Genomic DNA, 18,846 nt, shown 5'->3' on the forward strand with positions numbered 1-18,846 from the left:
GCACTACCCTTGAGCTTACAATAGAGCATGCATATACTATTTTAGTCACACACTGAATTTAAAGCACTTCACAGTACAATAAAGAGCAGCAACCCAAAGAAGCAGAAATATTTTGTCAAACTCACTGAAGTAATACAAGACATTTTAAGGTTCTAAGTACTAGTGTTTTAAAGACTATTGCTAATTTGCATTAGCAATAAAGACACCTAAGACACATCACCTAACAATAGCAAGTCTGGATACATCAAACGTACATCATTCATTTCCAAACAGAATTTAACAGAAGCTGACAAGTTTAACTATAAGCCATTAAAGCCTTCATATCTATGATCAGATCAGCTTCTACTGCTTATAATAGTAATTCTAAGTCTATAATGAGTCTCAATTTTCAAGTCAGTTACCTGGAAATAGAAGTCTAGTATAGCAACCATATCCGTGCCTTCAGGAAAGCACTAAGGGAAAAAAAAAAAAAGGATCCAAGTAAAATTACGATTTTTTTTTTTTTAATATCATTTTTAGAGAGACATAAATTAAGCTATATTCTCGTCAGCATATTTAGCATCAGGCAGATTTAAAACTATTTATTTACATGTAACAAGTAGAAATATTAAGTCATGTGGCATTTAACAATAACAGCGCACTAAGGTCAATAAGCAAGGTATTCAAATACTTTTCAGTACAGCTTTCAACATCTTTAAATCAGTAAACTGCAAAATGCATCTAGGATTTTTATAAAGTCATCTGTACAGGACAGATTATGTGTTTTACAACAAATAAAACACCTTATCATGGCTACGATACAGAAAAGAGATTACAGGTGTTCTATTAGAATGACACAAGTATCACACTTTAAATGACAGCTTTTTGAGTAACAGTATGTAAACATATACAGTATTAGAACAGTTTAAGCCATACTGTACATGAAATAAATTAAAAATCTTCACAGACTATGAAAAAAACACCATCACACAGTCTTCAAAATACAATAAAAAGAGAGATCAACCTTTTTTTCTTTCAAGTAATAGCCGATTGCAAAGTTTCTATCTCCACTCTCTCTTTCAGACTGGAACCTTAAAATAATTAAAAAAAAAATAAAAGTGAGACAAGACAACACGTCAAACTTTCAAAAAACTGCTGAACTTCTGAATTGCATAATGTAATTCAATAAAACTGCATGTAAAGGATACATTATTTCTAAGCACATTCTACTAATAGGACAGAAGTCCATAGAAGCTCACCCCAGCACACCCAGCTGGAGTGAATTAGCTTTGACACCCAAATACACACAGTACTTGTTGCCTACACATACAGAAGCTGACTTGGAGATCAGGCAAAGCAGCGTAAGATCCTACTCTTAGAATCATAGAATCATTTAGGTTGGAAAAGACCCTTGGGATCATTGAGTCTAACCACCAACCCCACTCTACAAAGTTCTCCCCTACACCATATCCCCTAATACCACACCTAAACGACTCTTAAACACATTCAGGGATGGTGACTCCACCACCTCCCTGGGCAGCCTATTCCAGTGTCAAGTGGAAGAAGAGTTTCTGAAGAGGCCATAGCGGAACGAAACATCCCCCAAGGAGCTGTAGCAAAAGGGTCATTCACTGCCAACACCCACCAAACTAGGGAGGAATCTGATGATCAAGCTGCAGGTCAAAGAGCAACCAGACTGATGGCTGCACTGTTTGTCATGATGATTAAGTTCAGGATGAAGCCTAATGGAGGAATCTGTATGTACACAAGGGTAGGTAATTCTCATCTGTCTGTTTCCTTCCATGGTAAATGCTTTTACATTACCAAAGCTCAGGAGAAACACAAGTTATCTCATTTCTCTCCTCTGCACGTGCGTGCCAACCTGGAAGCAACCCTGCTATATGGAATCTTTATGATTTTCCCAGTGCTGCCTCAAAGAGCTCTCAAGATTTGGGAAATTGTTTTAGAAAAAAAATTAAATATGCAAAATAAAAAAGCATAAAGAGTCCCAATTGTATAAAGTATGCTTTCTAAACATTCGATATGCAGCCATCAACATGCAGAGTTTAATTTTTAATATGAATGCCAGGAAGATAAGTTGCACTTACAGCTCTCACTGCTAAAGCCCCACCAGAGCACTAAGACAGAATAATGAAGTTTCAAAGAGGTAACCAACACTTTTAGGTGAGATATAGCCACACTGATGTCAGAGACGTGCACAACTTTGGTTCTGGTAAATTTTAAGCCAAAGACAGCCTCTAATATTAGGGATGAAATGATGGTTTCAATGTAAGTAACTGAACTTTGCCATAAGCTCAACATGCCAACTATCAGGTGGCAACTGCCAACTATCAGTTTCCGTCTAACTTCAGTAAGTAAATAAAAACTACTTACGTAGCGTTACTGAATCCAACATACTCATTACCAGCCATTTTATTCATGAATTGCATCACCTGTTAGAGACAGAGAGGAAGGGGGGAAAAGCATGCTAACATTTTCAGACATTAAAGTTATACCTGATGAACTTTCAATCCAGCCTTACCCTAAATCTTGTAACACAATTTTACAAATGCAATCCAAATCACTAAATGTTTAAACAACCAAGTACAGATAAAAAGACAAAACATTTGAAATTACTAAAGTTTCACTTGCAATTCCCTCACTATCTTGAGACTTTCACCACTGAATTTAGTTAAAAAAGGAATGTTGTAACATTAACTTACGTAGTCAAATTTTTCTGCGTTATTTGCTCCTTGCTGCAAGAAAAAAAAAATAATTTACAAAAATTGTTAACATAAGAAAGACGTTAGTTCACTTAACAGTATTAGGCTTTTTAATGCATATAACTAAGTTATGAGGCTAATTAAGAATAAGGTACTACAATCATTTCGTATATTAATGAAAAAATTAACGTGTTAGGTAAGTAAATCTTTAATTATCATTTAAATTAAGTAATCCTATAAGAGTCTTATCAAACACCTGTATGTTGAAAATGAATTTAAACTGAAAAAGGTATGCTTTATTTTAAGTGCTCTCTATTCAACTTTACGTGTTTAGCATAAGTAAATGTAGTAGTTAAAGCAAAAAAATACAAAAGTAACTACAATCAGGGTAATTATAATGAAAACACTAACTTTTTTACAGATTAGTAACCCAAAGGCATTCTTATATTACCGACAGAGCTGAGCATAGGAAAGTTCAGGCTACTGAAGTTAAAAATATTTCCATGGCTAGCGCCCATACTAAGAATTTAGACTGAAGACTTAAAATAAAGTGTTACCCCTTACTATGAAAATAATTGCGCTTAATCAAAAATATCTGATTTGATTAATATCTGATTAATATCCTACCTATTAAAATTAAACAGTTAGAAAAACAGAATTTCACATCAGAGAGTACATCATTGTGCTAACAACGTAAGGAAAAAAAATCTAAATCCAACTTAATAAGGATGCTAGTGAAACTTAATTCTTAGGGTTGGCTGGTTTGTTGTTTTGGGGAGGAGGAGGGGTGTTAATTTGGGGCTTCCCCCCCATTTATGAACATTCTCAAATTTAGTAGCTTCCAGTTAAAGATGTATTAATTCTTTACAGGTCTCTGACAGGCGACCTTCCACAAATTCCTATAGCAAGGCATTGAAAAAGGGGCGGGAGTAAAAAAAAAAAAAAAAAAATAGTGCATGGTATACTGGAGGGAGTTTTTAATTTTTTTTTTGAAGTAGCCAAGTAGAATTTTTTGAGGAAGTTTAAAAAACAATGGCATCGCATACTCAAATGGAAACAATGCATCTGGAGAAGATGATTTTATAAATAATTTTAGTATTAAAGATACTCCATTTAGACAACAAAACTCTGTTTAACATATCGCGAACAATTCAAGACACTACCTGCACTGTGTTTAGCATGGGAATGGGGAAGGAAATGGAAAAAAACTGAAGCTTTAGATCGACCAGTATTTTACTTAATGAAACGTGTAAAGCCAGTCTCATTTCCCACTCTGTAGGTGGATTAGGGTGTTGCAGATACTCTTTGAAGCCCATGCATCAGCTCATCTACAAGAGGATGCGCCGTCATACACGTACGATCACTAGCTGAAAGGAACACCACACTGCTTTGTCAAAATTATGAGCCAGTGGTTACGTTATGCTTAAAGGCTAATAACCTTACTCTTACAGGCAATAATCTCTAGCTAATTTGCAATAAGATAAAAAAAAAAAGTCATGATACATTTCATCAAAATGTTCCTGTATAATATACCAGAACACAAATCTTAAAAATTTAACTCCAAATCTGTTCAATGAAAAATAATTAAAAGAAGAAATTACCAACTTCATTGAACTGTTGCAGTTGTCAAAATATTCCATAGATCCTAATGCTGTAAAATATGTAACAACATTTAAACCACAAAAACCTTTTCAACCTTTCAAATGCACAATGAACATCTTTTTCTGGGAAAGTGGGTCAGCATTAGTTATGGGATGCTGCATTGATAATTGTATGGTTAGACATGTATAATAAATCGAAACAAGTTCTTTTGTTAAAAAAAGAAAGAGGGAGAAAGGGATCATGCTTTCCGCAAAAATGTAAATACATAATACTTTTTTTTTTTGCCCAGTTGAAAAAAATTCCTAGCCCTTCAACAAAAACCTGGCTTTACCAGCAGCATATAAAATTGATGGGAAAAAGACTCAATGCAAAATTTTCCATATCAACTTGTTATAAAAAAGGTTTCTTTTTAAAATTTACATCTAATCTCTTATTTCAGGAAGGAAATCTTGCATATACTAACTCAGACGATGCATTTTTAGTCCTTGATGTTCCACAGACTTGTAGAGGTACTTTATATCACAACACAGAAACATCGTTACTGAAATTAGAGCGCTCATATACCTAAAATATTTGCCTAAGTAATCATATGACCAAGACCTCAGTATGGATTTAACATAACACGTAAGTAAAACAGAAAACTTTGCTTCCATACACAAGATGATGACTAAAAAACCCAACATATTAGTTTCCCTCTTTCAGCAGCTGACAGAGGTATGCTGCTGCTCCTCCTAAAAAGCTGAAGAGACACAGAGGCAACACACATTCTGTGATTAAAACCCAATTGCAAATATAAAATCCTAACATTAAGAACACTGAGCAACTTTTCCGTAATAATTTAAACAAATAGAAGAGACAACAAAACTTCTGTTCTTGCACAAGTGCTTCTTATTTTTAGCTTGATTGTATAAGCTTAGGAGTTTGGGGGCACTGCAACATTATTTCTTAAAAAGCACTTGTATTTAAGTTCAAATGCAATTCATCTGTCTAGGACATCAAAAGAAATGTTCCATGCACTAAATCCACAAACACTCAGTACATTTACTGGAATATATGTTCATATACACACTTACTGTATACATGCTTGTGTGTATATACATATGAAAAAATACTTCTAAATGAATACAAAATGAAATTGAAAATGTTAAGGTTGAAGCAGTTTGATAAGCAGAAAATTCAAACTTGCAGAAGATTCAAACTTGCAGCAGACCACTCAATACAATTTTGTTCAACACTTAAAACCACAATGGACACTACGGCTGTCAATCATAAATTTGAACTTTTTGAGTGTGTCAGGTTTTGGTGATTTTTTTTTTTTTTTAAACAAGGTACTTTTATTATTTGTATTTCTACTAGAAAAAATATAAGCGGTTGCATAGGTTGCATGCCTACATGTACATAGGAAAGAAGAGACCCATGGATACTTACCAGAGCTTGCAACAACAAAGTTAGACAATATTTATAAGAAAAGTAGTTAATATTAGCCACTTTTCATTGATCAACCATCAGTGTTTATACAATATGACCACATAAGCTCTTACCATGTGTCTCTTGTTAAAATAATTTTTCAATTTTGAATCTAAGCCAAGCCAATACAAACATCTGGATCATGAGAAGTTTATAATCTTCTAACAATACAAGATTGTTTAAAAATAATTTCTGGATTTTTTTTTTAAGCCAAATTTACAACCTAACACTATACCGTGATGAAGACATCCAGAAAAAAGAAATCATAACACTACGTCAGAGTGCAAAAAAACATTTTTTACATTTGTGCATTTTACATTAACTGTTAATGTCTTTAGTTTTCTGTACTTACACACTTTAAAAATTTTATTTGTTAATCTTGGCCTGTTCTGTGAGAACTGGTGTCTTGAGTGCTTAGCGTGCCATTTTCAGCTCTGAAATACTTGAGAGCACACTGTCACAGACAGTATTTGACCTACTAAGACCAATATTATTACTATTTCAAGTAACGTAAGAATTACTTTTGTGTCCTTCAGCTATGAAATATTTGCACGTTACCACTGAATACATGTCATTTCATCTACCACTACTACATAATCTATGCAAATAACATCCAATATATTTGAGTTATAACAAAAAGCAAGTGCTGAATGACGTGAACACACATTCTACTACATTAGTTACTACAGGAAAATGAATACATCCGGGAAGAGGGGAAGCATCACCAAAATAAAGACAAGTATCTGGCAGAGCAGATCACAACGACAACACATGTTTTAAAGTGGTACATATGTACATTTACACATCAGTCTAACAGGAAGGATAACTGGAATGGGCAGCATACAGCAATTAAGCTAAACCTGTAATATTTATCGTAACTATATTGTCAAATAAACCCAATAAACCATGCATTTTCCCACCCCTCAAGTATTAGACCGTAACTATATAAGTTTCCTAATTAACTGCCTCCTGACAGCAAACAGACCCTTGGCACAGCTGGACAGGTTTTCCCACCACTCTCCGCCTCATTTATTTTATGCCTTATCAGAATATTTAGAAAGCTCTGAAGTATATCGGGTATGCGTTTTTATGTTTTGTACAACAGAGAAAAGCTTTCATTGAATCAGGTCTTTTCAGGGTCAACAAGATCAGCATTTTCATCTTCCCATACACCAACTCCTTTGCAAGGACTAGGAATATTGCTATGCCCCCCCACCACGTCTAAATGCTTCCCACCTTAATTCATTAGCACGGAATAACTCCCTCCACTGGGTGTTCAAGTCTATCCTCACTGTTTGTGTAAGGTCGTGCACGTGGCTGTCAGCACTTACAGGATTTATACACACTGTATTTGCCCAGACCTTTGCTGTTACACTAGGAAAGCTTTTATCTACAGATGCAATCCTGAGGCATACAATAAAAATGATTTAAGAGTAAACCCTTGTCCTCTGGCAATTCCTGCCACAGCCATCTGCTGCCTTCTACGTATTTCACTCTGGACCCTTCCTCTTCATCTCATTTGCACCTCTAACACACTCCCCTCCCCAGGCAAGAAAGATACATGGAAGTGGGCAATTGCTAACACAACCACTGATATTCCTGGAGCTGACATGCTTTGAGAATTGAGTTTAAGGCAAAACAACAGATCAAGGCATTGAAATTTATCCATACTACAGGCAACAGAAACTTTTCCCAGTCAATATGATGTACGGAAAGCTGCGTGGTTGCAGAGAACCAAGCCTGTACTAAAACTGTACAGGAACTGAATCTTCTTTCAAGCACCTGTATTTCCTTGGAGACATAGAAGAATTTACCATTTTGTCTAATATCACTTTTCCACAAGCTCCTGAAATTGCCACAATTTTCTTTTGATAACAACTATTTGAAAATTGTTATAACTATGCAATTTATATAACTAGTAATACAGGCAAATGGCTGTACAATTACAAACAAGGGAAAAGCTCCCTCTTAAAAAGTTAAATTTTATTTCATTAGAACTGGCCCCCAGGATGTCCTTTTGCTAAAGCATTTTTATTGTAGATGCATGCTTTAAATTGCTGGAACAGTCTGTGGAGTGTAATGCAAGCACAGTTAGAACAGAGCTCTGAGTTAAGGCACCAAAATGTAAATACATCGTAGTTCCAAGCACACGACAGTAGGAAAATCATTTAAGCTGGTCAAAGGATGGTAAGTCATGCCTAACTAAGCCAAACAAACGTACAACTTCACATGCACTTATGCTTTATTATTATTATGAATAGCAAGGACTAAACATAACATTACAGTTTAGGTCTATGCTCTGTTCCAAGGTGTGTATAGCAAATTCTTCAGGCAGTCAGGACTACGTATGTGATGCTAAGAACTCTTTTTTTCCCCTAAAATGTTAACATATTACATATTCTGACAAAAAGATTACTCCAAGCGTCATCTCTTATCCACAAGTAATCATAACTTCTGTCAGAATCTAAGTGCAGTCGTGTGCAAGATCATGTATTCTAATAACTACAAAATTCAGTACAATTTATGTACGTTTTGAAAGACTTGTATATCAATTTCTCAGAAAGAGATAAAATAATGAACATAAAAGGAGGTAAAAGCATTCTTAACACTGAAATACAGCAACAGTCTCTCCATAGCTATGAACATGTTATCATTAGATAAATCTGTCATACATGGTGACTTCAACCATGTTCAATAATCCCTTAATTGTCTTGGACTCCAGCAGCCATACACAGTCTTCAAGATATGCAAGTAAGACCTTAAATAAACAGAATGAACACAGAGGAACTGAGGGCAAAACATGGGTTAATGAAGTCATGTTTTCCAGAGAAACTAAGTCATAGATTAGATCAAATATAAGTGTGAATTACTTAAGTCACTGAACAGTTAGTAGGAATATTGTTAAATTCCAGATTGTAAAGAAGTTGTTTCACAAAAAATACAACTGCTAAGTAACTTTTTACTTGTGACCCTCTATGTAATTTTCTTCAGAATATGTTTAGTATGGTTAGTTATTCAAATGATAAATGGTATCTTAGTGGAAGCAGTACATAAAATAATCTACATTTTAATCACACTGAAAATAAATAATGGAGTGTGATAAGTATGATACGAGTCCATTAGACGTGCAGCTACCACATGCAAAAACGTCAGTGTAATGCAATACTTTTTCATTAAGAACATTACAGCAAAAAAAATAAAATAAAAAAAACACCCAGCAAAAACAATCCCCCAAACTTCTAACAAATATCACAGTTGCATGCAGTAAACAAATCCATGTTATCTATTTAGAAGTACACCATTTATCAAGAACTACGTGCCTTCCGCAAGAGGCACATGCTTGTGTTTTGCCTTATGACCAGTAGGGCATGTTGTAGTAGGACTAACATTTTGACAGTTCAGACAAATGTGTTAAGTCAGATTTTAAAATTCACTATTATCCAAGTGAATTTCAATGCTCAGTCAACCTTTAAAAAAAAATATTAAATGTGAATAAATTTACCTGTCATACTTAAGGCCATTTTCTTTCACCTACAGCTATTAAAGATAAATGTCTTTAAGCAGGAGTTCTTACACCTTCTTTAAATATAAAATAACAGAAAATCATGATCTAGTAATTTTAAAATCAACAATTTGGAAATAGGAGGTAGGAAACACACTATAGCTAATGGACTTTGAACCGTAATCAATTCAAAAGCTGTAAACAAGATTTTTAGACCTCTGAAGTAACAGCATTAAGTTTTCTACTTCAAAACTCCAGGGGACTGACATGTTCCCCACAATTCTAAGCAGGTACCCTTAAAAAAAAAAAAAAGTTGTTTTTATCAGTGGCTACCAAAAAAAGGCAGAAAATACAAGTGAAGTACCTGGCAAACATTAGCGTTACATGGAATTTATGCCATTTATAATTTCGAGATATAGATAGCTATTCTAACCAAAAATAAAATACAGCTTTCCAAAAGTTGCAAGATCACAGACTAAAGATTATAAAGTCATTATTCAGCTATGGTTTACTCAGCAAAATACAGGTAACTGTTTCCAAATTCAAGAAGGCACATTTAACACTCTAACAGAAACTACATAACATAGAAGGTAAACATAGTTTAGTTGTACCATTCGTTAATAGTGGACAAATTCAGTATTAAGACTGATGAGCGAATATAGTCCCATTGCTCCTGTACAAATTACAGTATCTTCATTTCTTCTGCACAGCAAGAAATACTCTTGTAACTTTATGCTACATAAGAGCATTAGACATTCAGAAACATATTTCTGAGTGTTATACGGTACGTTCCTGAGCACATACTCTTAGCGTTTAAGAAGTATGAGGCAGCTCTCACAAGACAATATCAAGTGTTGGGCAGTTAAAGAAGGAAAGAAAATAAAAGTAAAAACACTAATGAAAAAGACAGTCTTTCAGCTGCACTGTTACTTTTTAAAAATTGCTAGTCTAATATTGCATTTGTTTGGAAGTGTTACTATTTCCAAAACATCAGAGCTTGTCTACCTACTAATAAGTAAACTACCATCAGGTACTGCACACACAGGATGAAAACTGTTCATAATCCAAATAAGACACTTTTTCTACGTTTCATTAAAATACTCTGAGAGAAACTAAAAATTAACTTTTTACCTTGATTAAAGACGTGATCACAATTGCTCCAGCATTCACCATTGGGTTATGAGGCCTGTCTGTGAAATAAAGTTTTCAATTACAAATATACCCCAAGACACATTTGTCAAACAAAACTAGTCAAGTGTTTAAGTGAGAAATGATAAATGTTAATGTATGATTTAAAGCTATGATTATGGAATATAATCCTAAATTAAAAATACTGTAATCCAACATTATACACAATTTTTTGTAATTTCTGAGCAAAGTATTTTACAGCTTAGAACAACTCAGCCTAATGCTACTTAACAGTCCGGTAAATTAATCAGTTTGCCATCATTTCTTTTCCTGAAAAGTTTCAATCCTCTCCAGTGTTCCAAGATCTGATCAATGCACCATTTGCAAGTGGAACAACCCAAAGGGACTCTCCAATTTTTCCTCTAAGTTACCAAATTTCAGTGATTTTAAAAGTGTTCCAACAAGTCCTTTAAAATAAGAGAATTCAAGTTCTTGAATGTCCTCATTGCTGTACATAAATACAGTATCCTCATTCTTTTTAAAAATCAGATGTTTCTATTGGCAGCTGCCAAAATACAAATAACAATTTACTTATCCTCACTGGAATTTATCTAACTTTATAACTGACTTGCATATACCTGCTACACAAGTTTTTCTTTTTATCACTAATCACCATATTAAGAGTGGTTTTGCATTCCCAGTCATTCTTGGCTGCTCACGTGAATGAATCACTTCCCCCCCCACCCCCTGCCCCTTTCTTCTTTTTCCAAAAAAGCTTTCCTTATCAGCTGTCTTCCTTTCCCAAATACAAGTTTTCATTCATTAACATTTACCTCCTACAGTTACTTTTTTTTTTTTTAAACTAACAGTTATGCTGTGGCTTCTAACTAGGATATTGATTTTTAAGGGTTCTGATGTCTGAAAACCTCAAGCAATTCTCAATACATTAATATTGTGACAGGTTTGAATTCTTTTTATTTGCTGTTACGTTGTTTATCTCCAAATTCAGAAAAAGTATTAATTTAAAAAAACACACAAAGTGTTCACTATTTTTATACATAATACACACACGCACACTAAAAGGAACTTGAGATGATTGCTTTTTGGAGATTAGTCTGATATTCACGGCACATACACACACACACACATTTTCCCATGAAAATCACACCGTCATGGTCAATGGCACTTAGCCATCTATGACTATCAGATAATCTCCAAAAATTAATAATCTCAAATTCCTTTTAGTATTTTTCAGAAAATCAATATTAAGAGGAACTTAAAAAAATAAGAGTCAAGTTATTCTGTTAGTGAAAAGGTAAGAGCAATACCTTCTGTCTAAAAAAGTAAAGCTCCCCCAAAATACAAACTTAGTGTCTACATACTATTTTTAAAGTTGTTAGTGCCATTCCTTATCTCTCTGCAACACTCATGAATTGTTCTCATTTAATCTGATTGTACTTAAGATCCACCTCCATTGAAGGTCCTGTTCCCCTTGCAAGTAACCTGGGCCAAATATATTTAACTTTTGATTAAATCTCGATTCTAAGTAGCAAAAACGTAGCATTTCTATAAATTCCTAACTCTGTCTCTCGTTAGGGACCAAAAACAAGAACACAAGTCAAATGACCATTCACAGCATCACAGACTGCTGCTCAGAAGGGACATCTGGAGGTCATCTTCTCCCTCTCCGACTCAAAGCAAGGCTATTGCCAAGGTTACATCAGGTCAGCCATGCCTTTATCTTGGTGAGTCTTGAAAACCTTCAAACATAGCAAACCCTCTACCTCTCTAGACACCCCGTTCCTCCTAGATGACAAGTTTACCCTAACATTCAACCTGCACCTCCCAAGGCACAGTGTGGGGCTACTGGCCCTTGTTATATCATCTGCCACTACCAAGAAGAGCTACACAAATCGTCATCTTTGCAATTGCTCTTTAAGGGTTTTAAGTGGCTCCCGGGGGAGACTTCCAACTGCTCCTTGGGAGTTATATGCCCTGGACGACACAGCACCTTGGCAACCCTCCGCTGGAGCCCTTTCCACTTTTTCAGTGTTCTCCTTGAACTGGGGATCCTAACTCCAGACACACAGTCCAACACAACGCTGGCCTCATGCATGATGAGAACACGCTATCACCCTCATTTCTTGCTCTAGCTACACTTCTCTTTTTTCCAGCTTCCTCTCATTAACATCAGATATCATTCCAGTCCATAAACAAGTTAACAGCTTAATTGTATACAACCCCATTCTAAAAAGTATTTTGATAGATTTTTTGCTCTTGATTCTTCTGCACATCTCTATGGTTTCGATCTGCCACACAGTATAAAGCAAAAAACTAATTTGCAATGCCCACATCACATATTTGAATAAAAAGGATGTGTAATGGTTATTTAGCATTCAGCAACTCAAAAGCTTATCAATGTGGTAAGTCCACACAACAGAATGCACCCTCAAAAATTCTAACACATCTCATTTCCTTGAGGATGTCACCACTTACTTTCAATGTCACAAGGTATTCTTGGTTACTTTTTCCTCTACTCTGAAAATTCCTCTCTCACTGCCTAACATCTCAAACTACATGTACCAGTTCTGCCCACTTTACAACCAACACACCACCATGTGCTGACCTCATATGAAGAATGGGAAGAACCTTCTGATGAAAGGAGACACAGATTTTCCTGAATATGTGCTTTTGAAATGAAGCTGTGTTTTGTTCCCCCCTTGACAAGCCAACAAGGAACAATCACTGTCAGAGCCTTAACGGCCAAGGGGACGTACAGCAGTCCGGCTGACCATACACTTAACAAAAGCTCTTCTTTGAGGGTCTTTCCTACTGCTACCTAACACCAGCCCATCACAGAGCTGAGCAGAACACCTTCCATTAACTCACTGCTCCCTCTTTTAAGCAGAATAAACCCTGGTAGGGCATCCGGGTCCCAGGAAAGCAATTTTCACTATTATCTGGATAGCACCTGACAATGCTATCCAAATGCTTCCCATAAATAGATATCTGGAATTGGCAGATAACCTGTTCATCTTGCCACAATAGCTACAGGCTTCTTGAGAGGTGGCTGATGCCCCAAGCCTGTCCACGTTCAAGAGGCATTTGGACAATGCACTTAATAATATGCTTTAACTTTCAGTCAGTCCTGAAGCGGTCAAGCAGTTGGACTACATGATTGTTTTAAGTCCCTTCCAACTGAACTATTCTATTCTACAAAAAAGAACCTCTCCACTGACTTAAGATATACTGGGGCTTTTTAAGGGCCAAGATGCCTTGTGCAATGACAAGGAATGAAGATTGATACTGTAATTACAACAGTTTGCCAAAGAGGTAAACAAACTCATCTATTAATCTTTAGAAAGAGGTATCAAACTCTGCAAAGCTAACTGACACACACCACTAAAAACACACACACACTCTCTCTAAATATAATCAAATAATAAAGACAATGACCTGCTCGGCCTGCAACAAAAAAAGAAAAAATAAAACAAAAAAAAAAATCTTATACACAGCTTCTCTGCAAGTCTGGTATATTGCTGTGTCATCTCATACTTCAGAGTAAGTTCATGTGTTTATCCTTAACAAAAAGCACAAGTCACAATAACCCTTCGACTTTAACAGGGGTACCCTGATTAAACGATTTGCCTCTTGCATAGACAACCCACCTAACAGCCTCTGAACAGTAAGTATATTCCTCTCTGATACAGTGCTGTTTTTCCTGTGGGAAGGAAATACTTGTCTAGAACAGCCTTTTACATAGAGAACTGCAATATATTTAATAGGCATATCTAAATTCAAAATAAAAGAAAATATAATTTATTTATTTACCTAAAAATCTCTCCACTGGAGATCAGTTTTGAATGGTGAAAAACATGTATTTTTTTAACACATGCAGAAAAAAAATGCTTGACAATTAGCACTGTTGCTCAAGCAACCTGCCACGCAATCATGCCACATGCAAACTAGACCCTTCCCCTAATAAGCTCAAGTTACAGTGATTTTCCTCTGCCAGTTCTGACCTTTTTAGTCCATCATTGGCCTTAGACCTTTCTTGTACGATTGCCTTGCAGTCTTTAAACACAGAAAGCAGAGGTTGCCACACATACACAATACACACATTTTAATACACAGAACAGTTCACCGTGACAAGTTTTTTCTGAAATTACATCAAAATGTGTTTGTCCAATACAAAAAACTTAAAGAATTACATCTTCAGCTAACAAAATCCTTCAGCAGAATAAACAATTTCCTGGCAATCCCTCAATTCAGATACAATGCAACATTTATTGCTGGACTGAGTTTACAAACAACTGTATTACTGGACTAATTCTACAAATAGCTGTCATCAAGAGAAGGTCCCATGTATGGATAAGAAATACTAACTGTACATATATACAGGTATTGTCAGACACGTTGCACCATGAACTCAACAATTATGAAAAAATCTGCAAACTGCTTGATGACCATAAAAATTATTCCTGATGATGCCTATTTCAGACACATTTTACTATGTACAATTCCTGATCTACTCCAATCAACTAGAATAATCTGCTTTTAATTAACATGGGAATTGCTTTAGTCTCCTCCAGAAATCTGAATTGTCTGATGGGCCATATGTTCCCTTTGATAACAAAGTTTTAAAATTGAATATTCACAAGGCTGTAGAATTTTCCAAATTTCTATTGCACAACATGGATTTTACTGAAAACATACATGATTCTTTTTTGTTATGAATCGGCATTTTTAGCTATGATTTAAAATTGTCTTGTAATATTCCCCATTCTTTCCAGCTTGAATCTCAATACTAGTAAACAAAGAAGTGAAAGAACGCTGTTTCAGAATTCTTTAATGTAGTCACTACAAAAAAGACTTTCGGAAGCATGTCTAGCCAGTTTTCAAACACCTGCATATCACTTCATAAAATCCTGATTACATGCATGAAATTCAACTACATCGGAATAATCAGAAAGCAAATAGATTAAATATCTATATTATATACATTAATTTTCAAATCTGACCTTGAAGGTAGTTATGTATGCTCAAACTGCCAAATACTCTGCACATCCAAACTTCGTACAACAATTTAAACCTACAAGTAAAATGTAACCCCTTCTCCCTTTCTTCTCTAACAGAAATTCAATTTCCCTTTCTTTCCCTATAACTGAAGTGTTCCTACTTATTAGGCTTCTACCTTCTGTTTTAGTCCTTCATTTAAGAGGCTGCTTGGGTTAGTTCTAACACATTTTCCTCATGTCAGTTATGTCAGCCGCACAAGCTTAAAAATTAAAATTTCTATCATGTAAATTCCTCCTGTCTATTATTTTCATGCACACTGGTCAAACTTTCAATAATGCCAATTCTCCTATTGCATAACAGTCTTATAAACATCTTAAAGTCTAACAGTAAGATTATAAAAGCCCACAGCCTAACAATTCATCTTGTCTCATGGTTTAGTTTTAAAAGTAGCAATAAAAAGAAAACGCCTACTATACTGTTGGTCTTTTAATTAAAAATTAAAAGAACCAACAACATACTAATCCAAAGGAAAAAACGGGCAATTTTCAGCACTGTCAAAACTTTTTTATATGAAAGCTTTCTTAGGACACGAAAGACAGTCTTCTTCACACCGTACAACATAGTATTGGAAAAAACTAGGAATGCAAAAACAAGACAGCAAAGCTTGACAAAATGCTTAATTCCCTCTTGGAGATACATTCACACGTTAGCATTTCATTACCACCTACTAACATAATACAAAAGACAACATCTATTGTCAAGATCCATTTTATTTGTGAATTTGGAAAGATGATTTTAAGGTACGTACTAAATATAATTATATATCATTTCTATATAAATTCAACACAGTGCTTGACAGATATCATCTAAGCCTTATGCTGTTAATTAAATATTAATTGCAATACCATGGCAACAGAAACATTGTCTGTTCTCTTACTGAGAAGGATCTGCTAGAAGAAACATTTGTGTTTCAGAGATAGCATCCACTATTTCCTCTAAGGCTACATGAGTCATCCTTCTCAGATTTTTGCCATCATGTTTTTAAAAATAACATTTTCATGCTTGAGAATTAATATAATACGAAAAAGAAATAATCTAGGTAAGTACTGTGCAAGAAATTCTTGCTAAAGCACTCCTGCCCCAGGAAAAAATAAAACAAAATAAAAACATTGTTTTGAATGAGTAGCCAAATTCAGTTTAGAATAATGTGTGGGAAGATGTGTTCAGTTTCGCCTTCTGGAAACTAGCCAGCACTCGCCTTTGGCTCCAGCACCTGCTTCTCAGAGGGCTGAGAAGGGAAGTGATATATATGTTCCTTAAAATCAATTTAACATCTTTGATTCTTTCACCATCATTTTACAGAGGGCATGATGAACGAACACTTGCTACCGACTCAACTAAATAAATATACATTTCAAATACCGGCATTGTCAAAATTATTTTTTTTTCTACAGCTGGATACTAGCAAATAGAACAGAAGTTGTAAAGCATCTTTTACTAGCACTCTAAATTAGGCAGAAGTGGGTGATAAAGGATAAGCCTACCTTGCTGATGGCAAAATATTTTGGGACGTTGTCTAACAGTAAAACTTAAGAGGATACAGTAAAATGGAAAGACTGTAATTTTCTATATAATAGAAATATATATATAAAAAATTAATATACATAAATATATATAATATATATTTTTTTATAATTTTCTAAAATTGAGTATTTGCATTATTAAGTATTATATATGTCTCTTACCATCTTCATTCAGGAACAATTTGTTGAATCTTAATCCACTAGGCTCTTTACCAACATATCTGTGCACGTACTCTGTGCCAAGATCATTAACAGCAATAGCGTATTTCAAAGGCTTTACACAGGACTGAAGACAAAATGGAACTTTGGTATCGCCAACAGAATGCCTGAGAAAAACACAGATGAAGATGTTTAAAGTTTCCCGTTCACCAGCTGTGGCGAGTAGAGACTGTTAACAAAAACGCCCAAAAAAAGAAAAGCAGATTATTACTGAGTCTCATATTGAAAAACAGGACAAAAAGATGTAAAGGTTTTAACAATAGCCTCCATAAGCTAAGCATAACAAAGTCACTTGCTGGTGATTACTGCAGATGTAACAAAATAAAAGCAAGTTCAAAAATGGGTTTGTACCAGAGCAAAAAAAAAAAAATCACCTCAGAGCTCTTACTATTGCACTTACCCTACTCAATTGCAAACCACATACTCAAAAGGGCATGACCTGAATATAGCCACTATACATATTTATGTCTATACTAACAAAGATGAGATACAATTCAGTTTTAGAATTTGAGGGCAATAATTAAATATCTGTATTTACATCCCCTTTGATAATGGCATAGGCATTTTATTACAATTATTAAATGCTATCTTTTGGAAGGTTTACTTTCAACATCTAAGTCAGACTGCATCTCGGAATGACTCATACAAGCAGCATATGCCACATCTAGAGCAAAAGGCTCCGAGCAACCGCTTGTCTGATGGCAAATTCAGAAGTGTATTTGCTGCTTTTTTTTTGCAGAAAATGCGAGAAGGTTTCACAGAAACTCACGAAACCATTTTGGCATTATAAAAAACTAACAGTACACAACATTGAGCATTACAAAAATGAGCATTATCAAAATTTTCATTAGTACGTGTTATAATATCCAAAAAAAAGCAAAATGTTAATTTAAAATATTCAAAGAGGACAACATTTTTACTTTCAAAGCTCTTTTACTATAAATAAACTATAATTCAGACACTTAAGCAGGGAGCTGAAAAATACTTCAACTCACTTGTACAGCTCTTCTTCTAGAAATTACAGGGCATGTGGACAATAAGAAACAAACAGAGATCATAACAGATCACACTAAAATGATCCCCAGTCCACAGTCACCATAAGCAAGTCTGATGCTCTCTCAAGAATTCCCGATTTGCTTGGGACACACCAGTTACCTAAAAATTATGGTACTTGGAATATGCAGTATGACTATACCAAACCGCAAGACAGCGGACACACGCAAGCTGATGAATATCTCACACTGTTTAGACCCAAAGGTGGGCACCCAATAGTTCACCTTGCTTCTCAGCTAGACAGTGCGAGATACTCCTTTACTTTTGGGCTCATAACTGTCTCTGCTACACTGAGTCGCTATTCAATAAAAATAAAATCACTCAAGACGTATCTAAGACCTATACAGACCCTTATAGGAGAAAATTTAATAACCCTGAAAAGCAAAATCATGATAAGTTCTGTCCAGTCCACGTCTTCATTTTCTTTTTAAAGAATATGGATATGAATTTTTTCAATGACGTGTAACAACCCTATAATAATGCTACAATAAGAATACTAACATGTAGAAAAGGAACTAATTTTTAAGTACAACATGACATACAGAAAAAAACCTAATGTAGCTCACGGCAT

At 35.0% G+C, this 18,846-nt stretch overlaps 1 protein-coding gene across 4 annotated transcripts in view; it reads right to left on the reverse strand.

The window, feature by feature from the left end:
- Window positions 1-18,846, reverse strand: part of GLS (glutaminase) — a 68,361-nt gene that overhangs the window by 32,675 nt on the left and 16,840 nt on the right. For all 4 annotated transcript variants that reach the window (XR_008467872.1, XM_054210308.1, XM_054210309.1 and 1 more), the window contains exons 6-11: window positions 17,166-17,329; window positions 10,405-10,463; window positions 2,703-2,735; window positions 2,374-2,432; window positions 1,004-1,070; window positions 402-452 (exon numbers count right to left, since the gene is read on the reverse strand). Coding sequence is in view for 3 of the 4 variants with exons in the window: in XM_054210308.1 (XP_054066283.1) it covers window positions 402-452; window positions 1,004-1,070; window positions 2,374-2,432; window positions 2,703-2,735; window positions 10,405-10,463; window positions 17,166-17,329 (433 nt within the window). In the remaining variant the exon portion in view is untranslated. The remainder of the gene's footprint in view (window positions 1-401; window positions 453-1,003; window positions 1,071-2,373; window positions 2,433-2,702; window positions 2,736-10,404; window positions 10,464-17,165; window positions 17,330-18,846) is intronic.

The sequence above is a fragment of the Rissa tridactyla genome, chromosome 7 (genome assembly GCF_028500815.1).
Source record: "Rissa tridactyla isolate bRisTri1 chromosome 7, bRisTri1.patW.cur.20221130, whole genome shotgun sequence".
Classification (NCBI taxonomy): domain Eukaryota; kingdom Metazoa; phylum Chordata; class Aves; order Charadriiformes; family Laridae; genus Rissa; species Rissa tridactyla.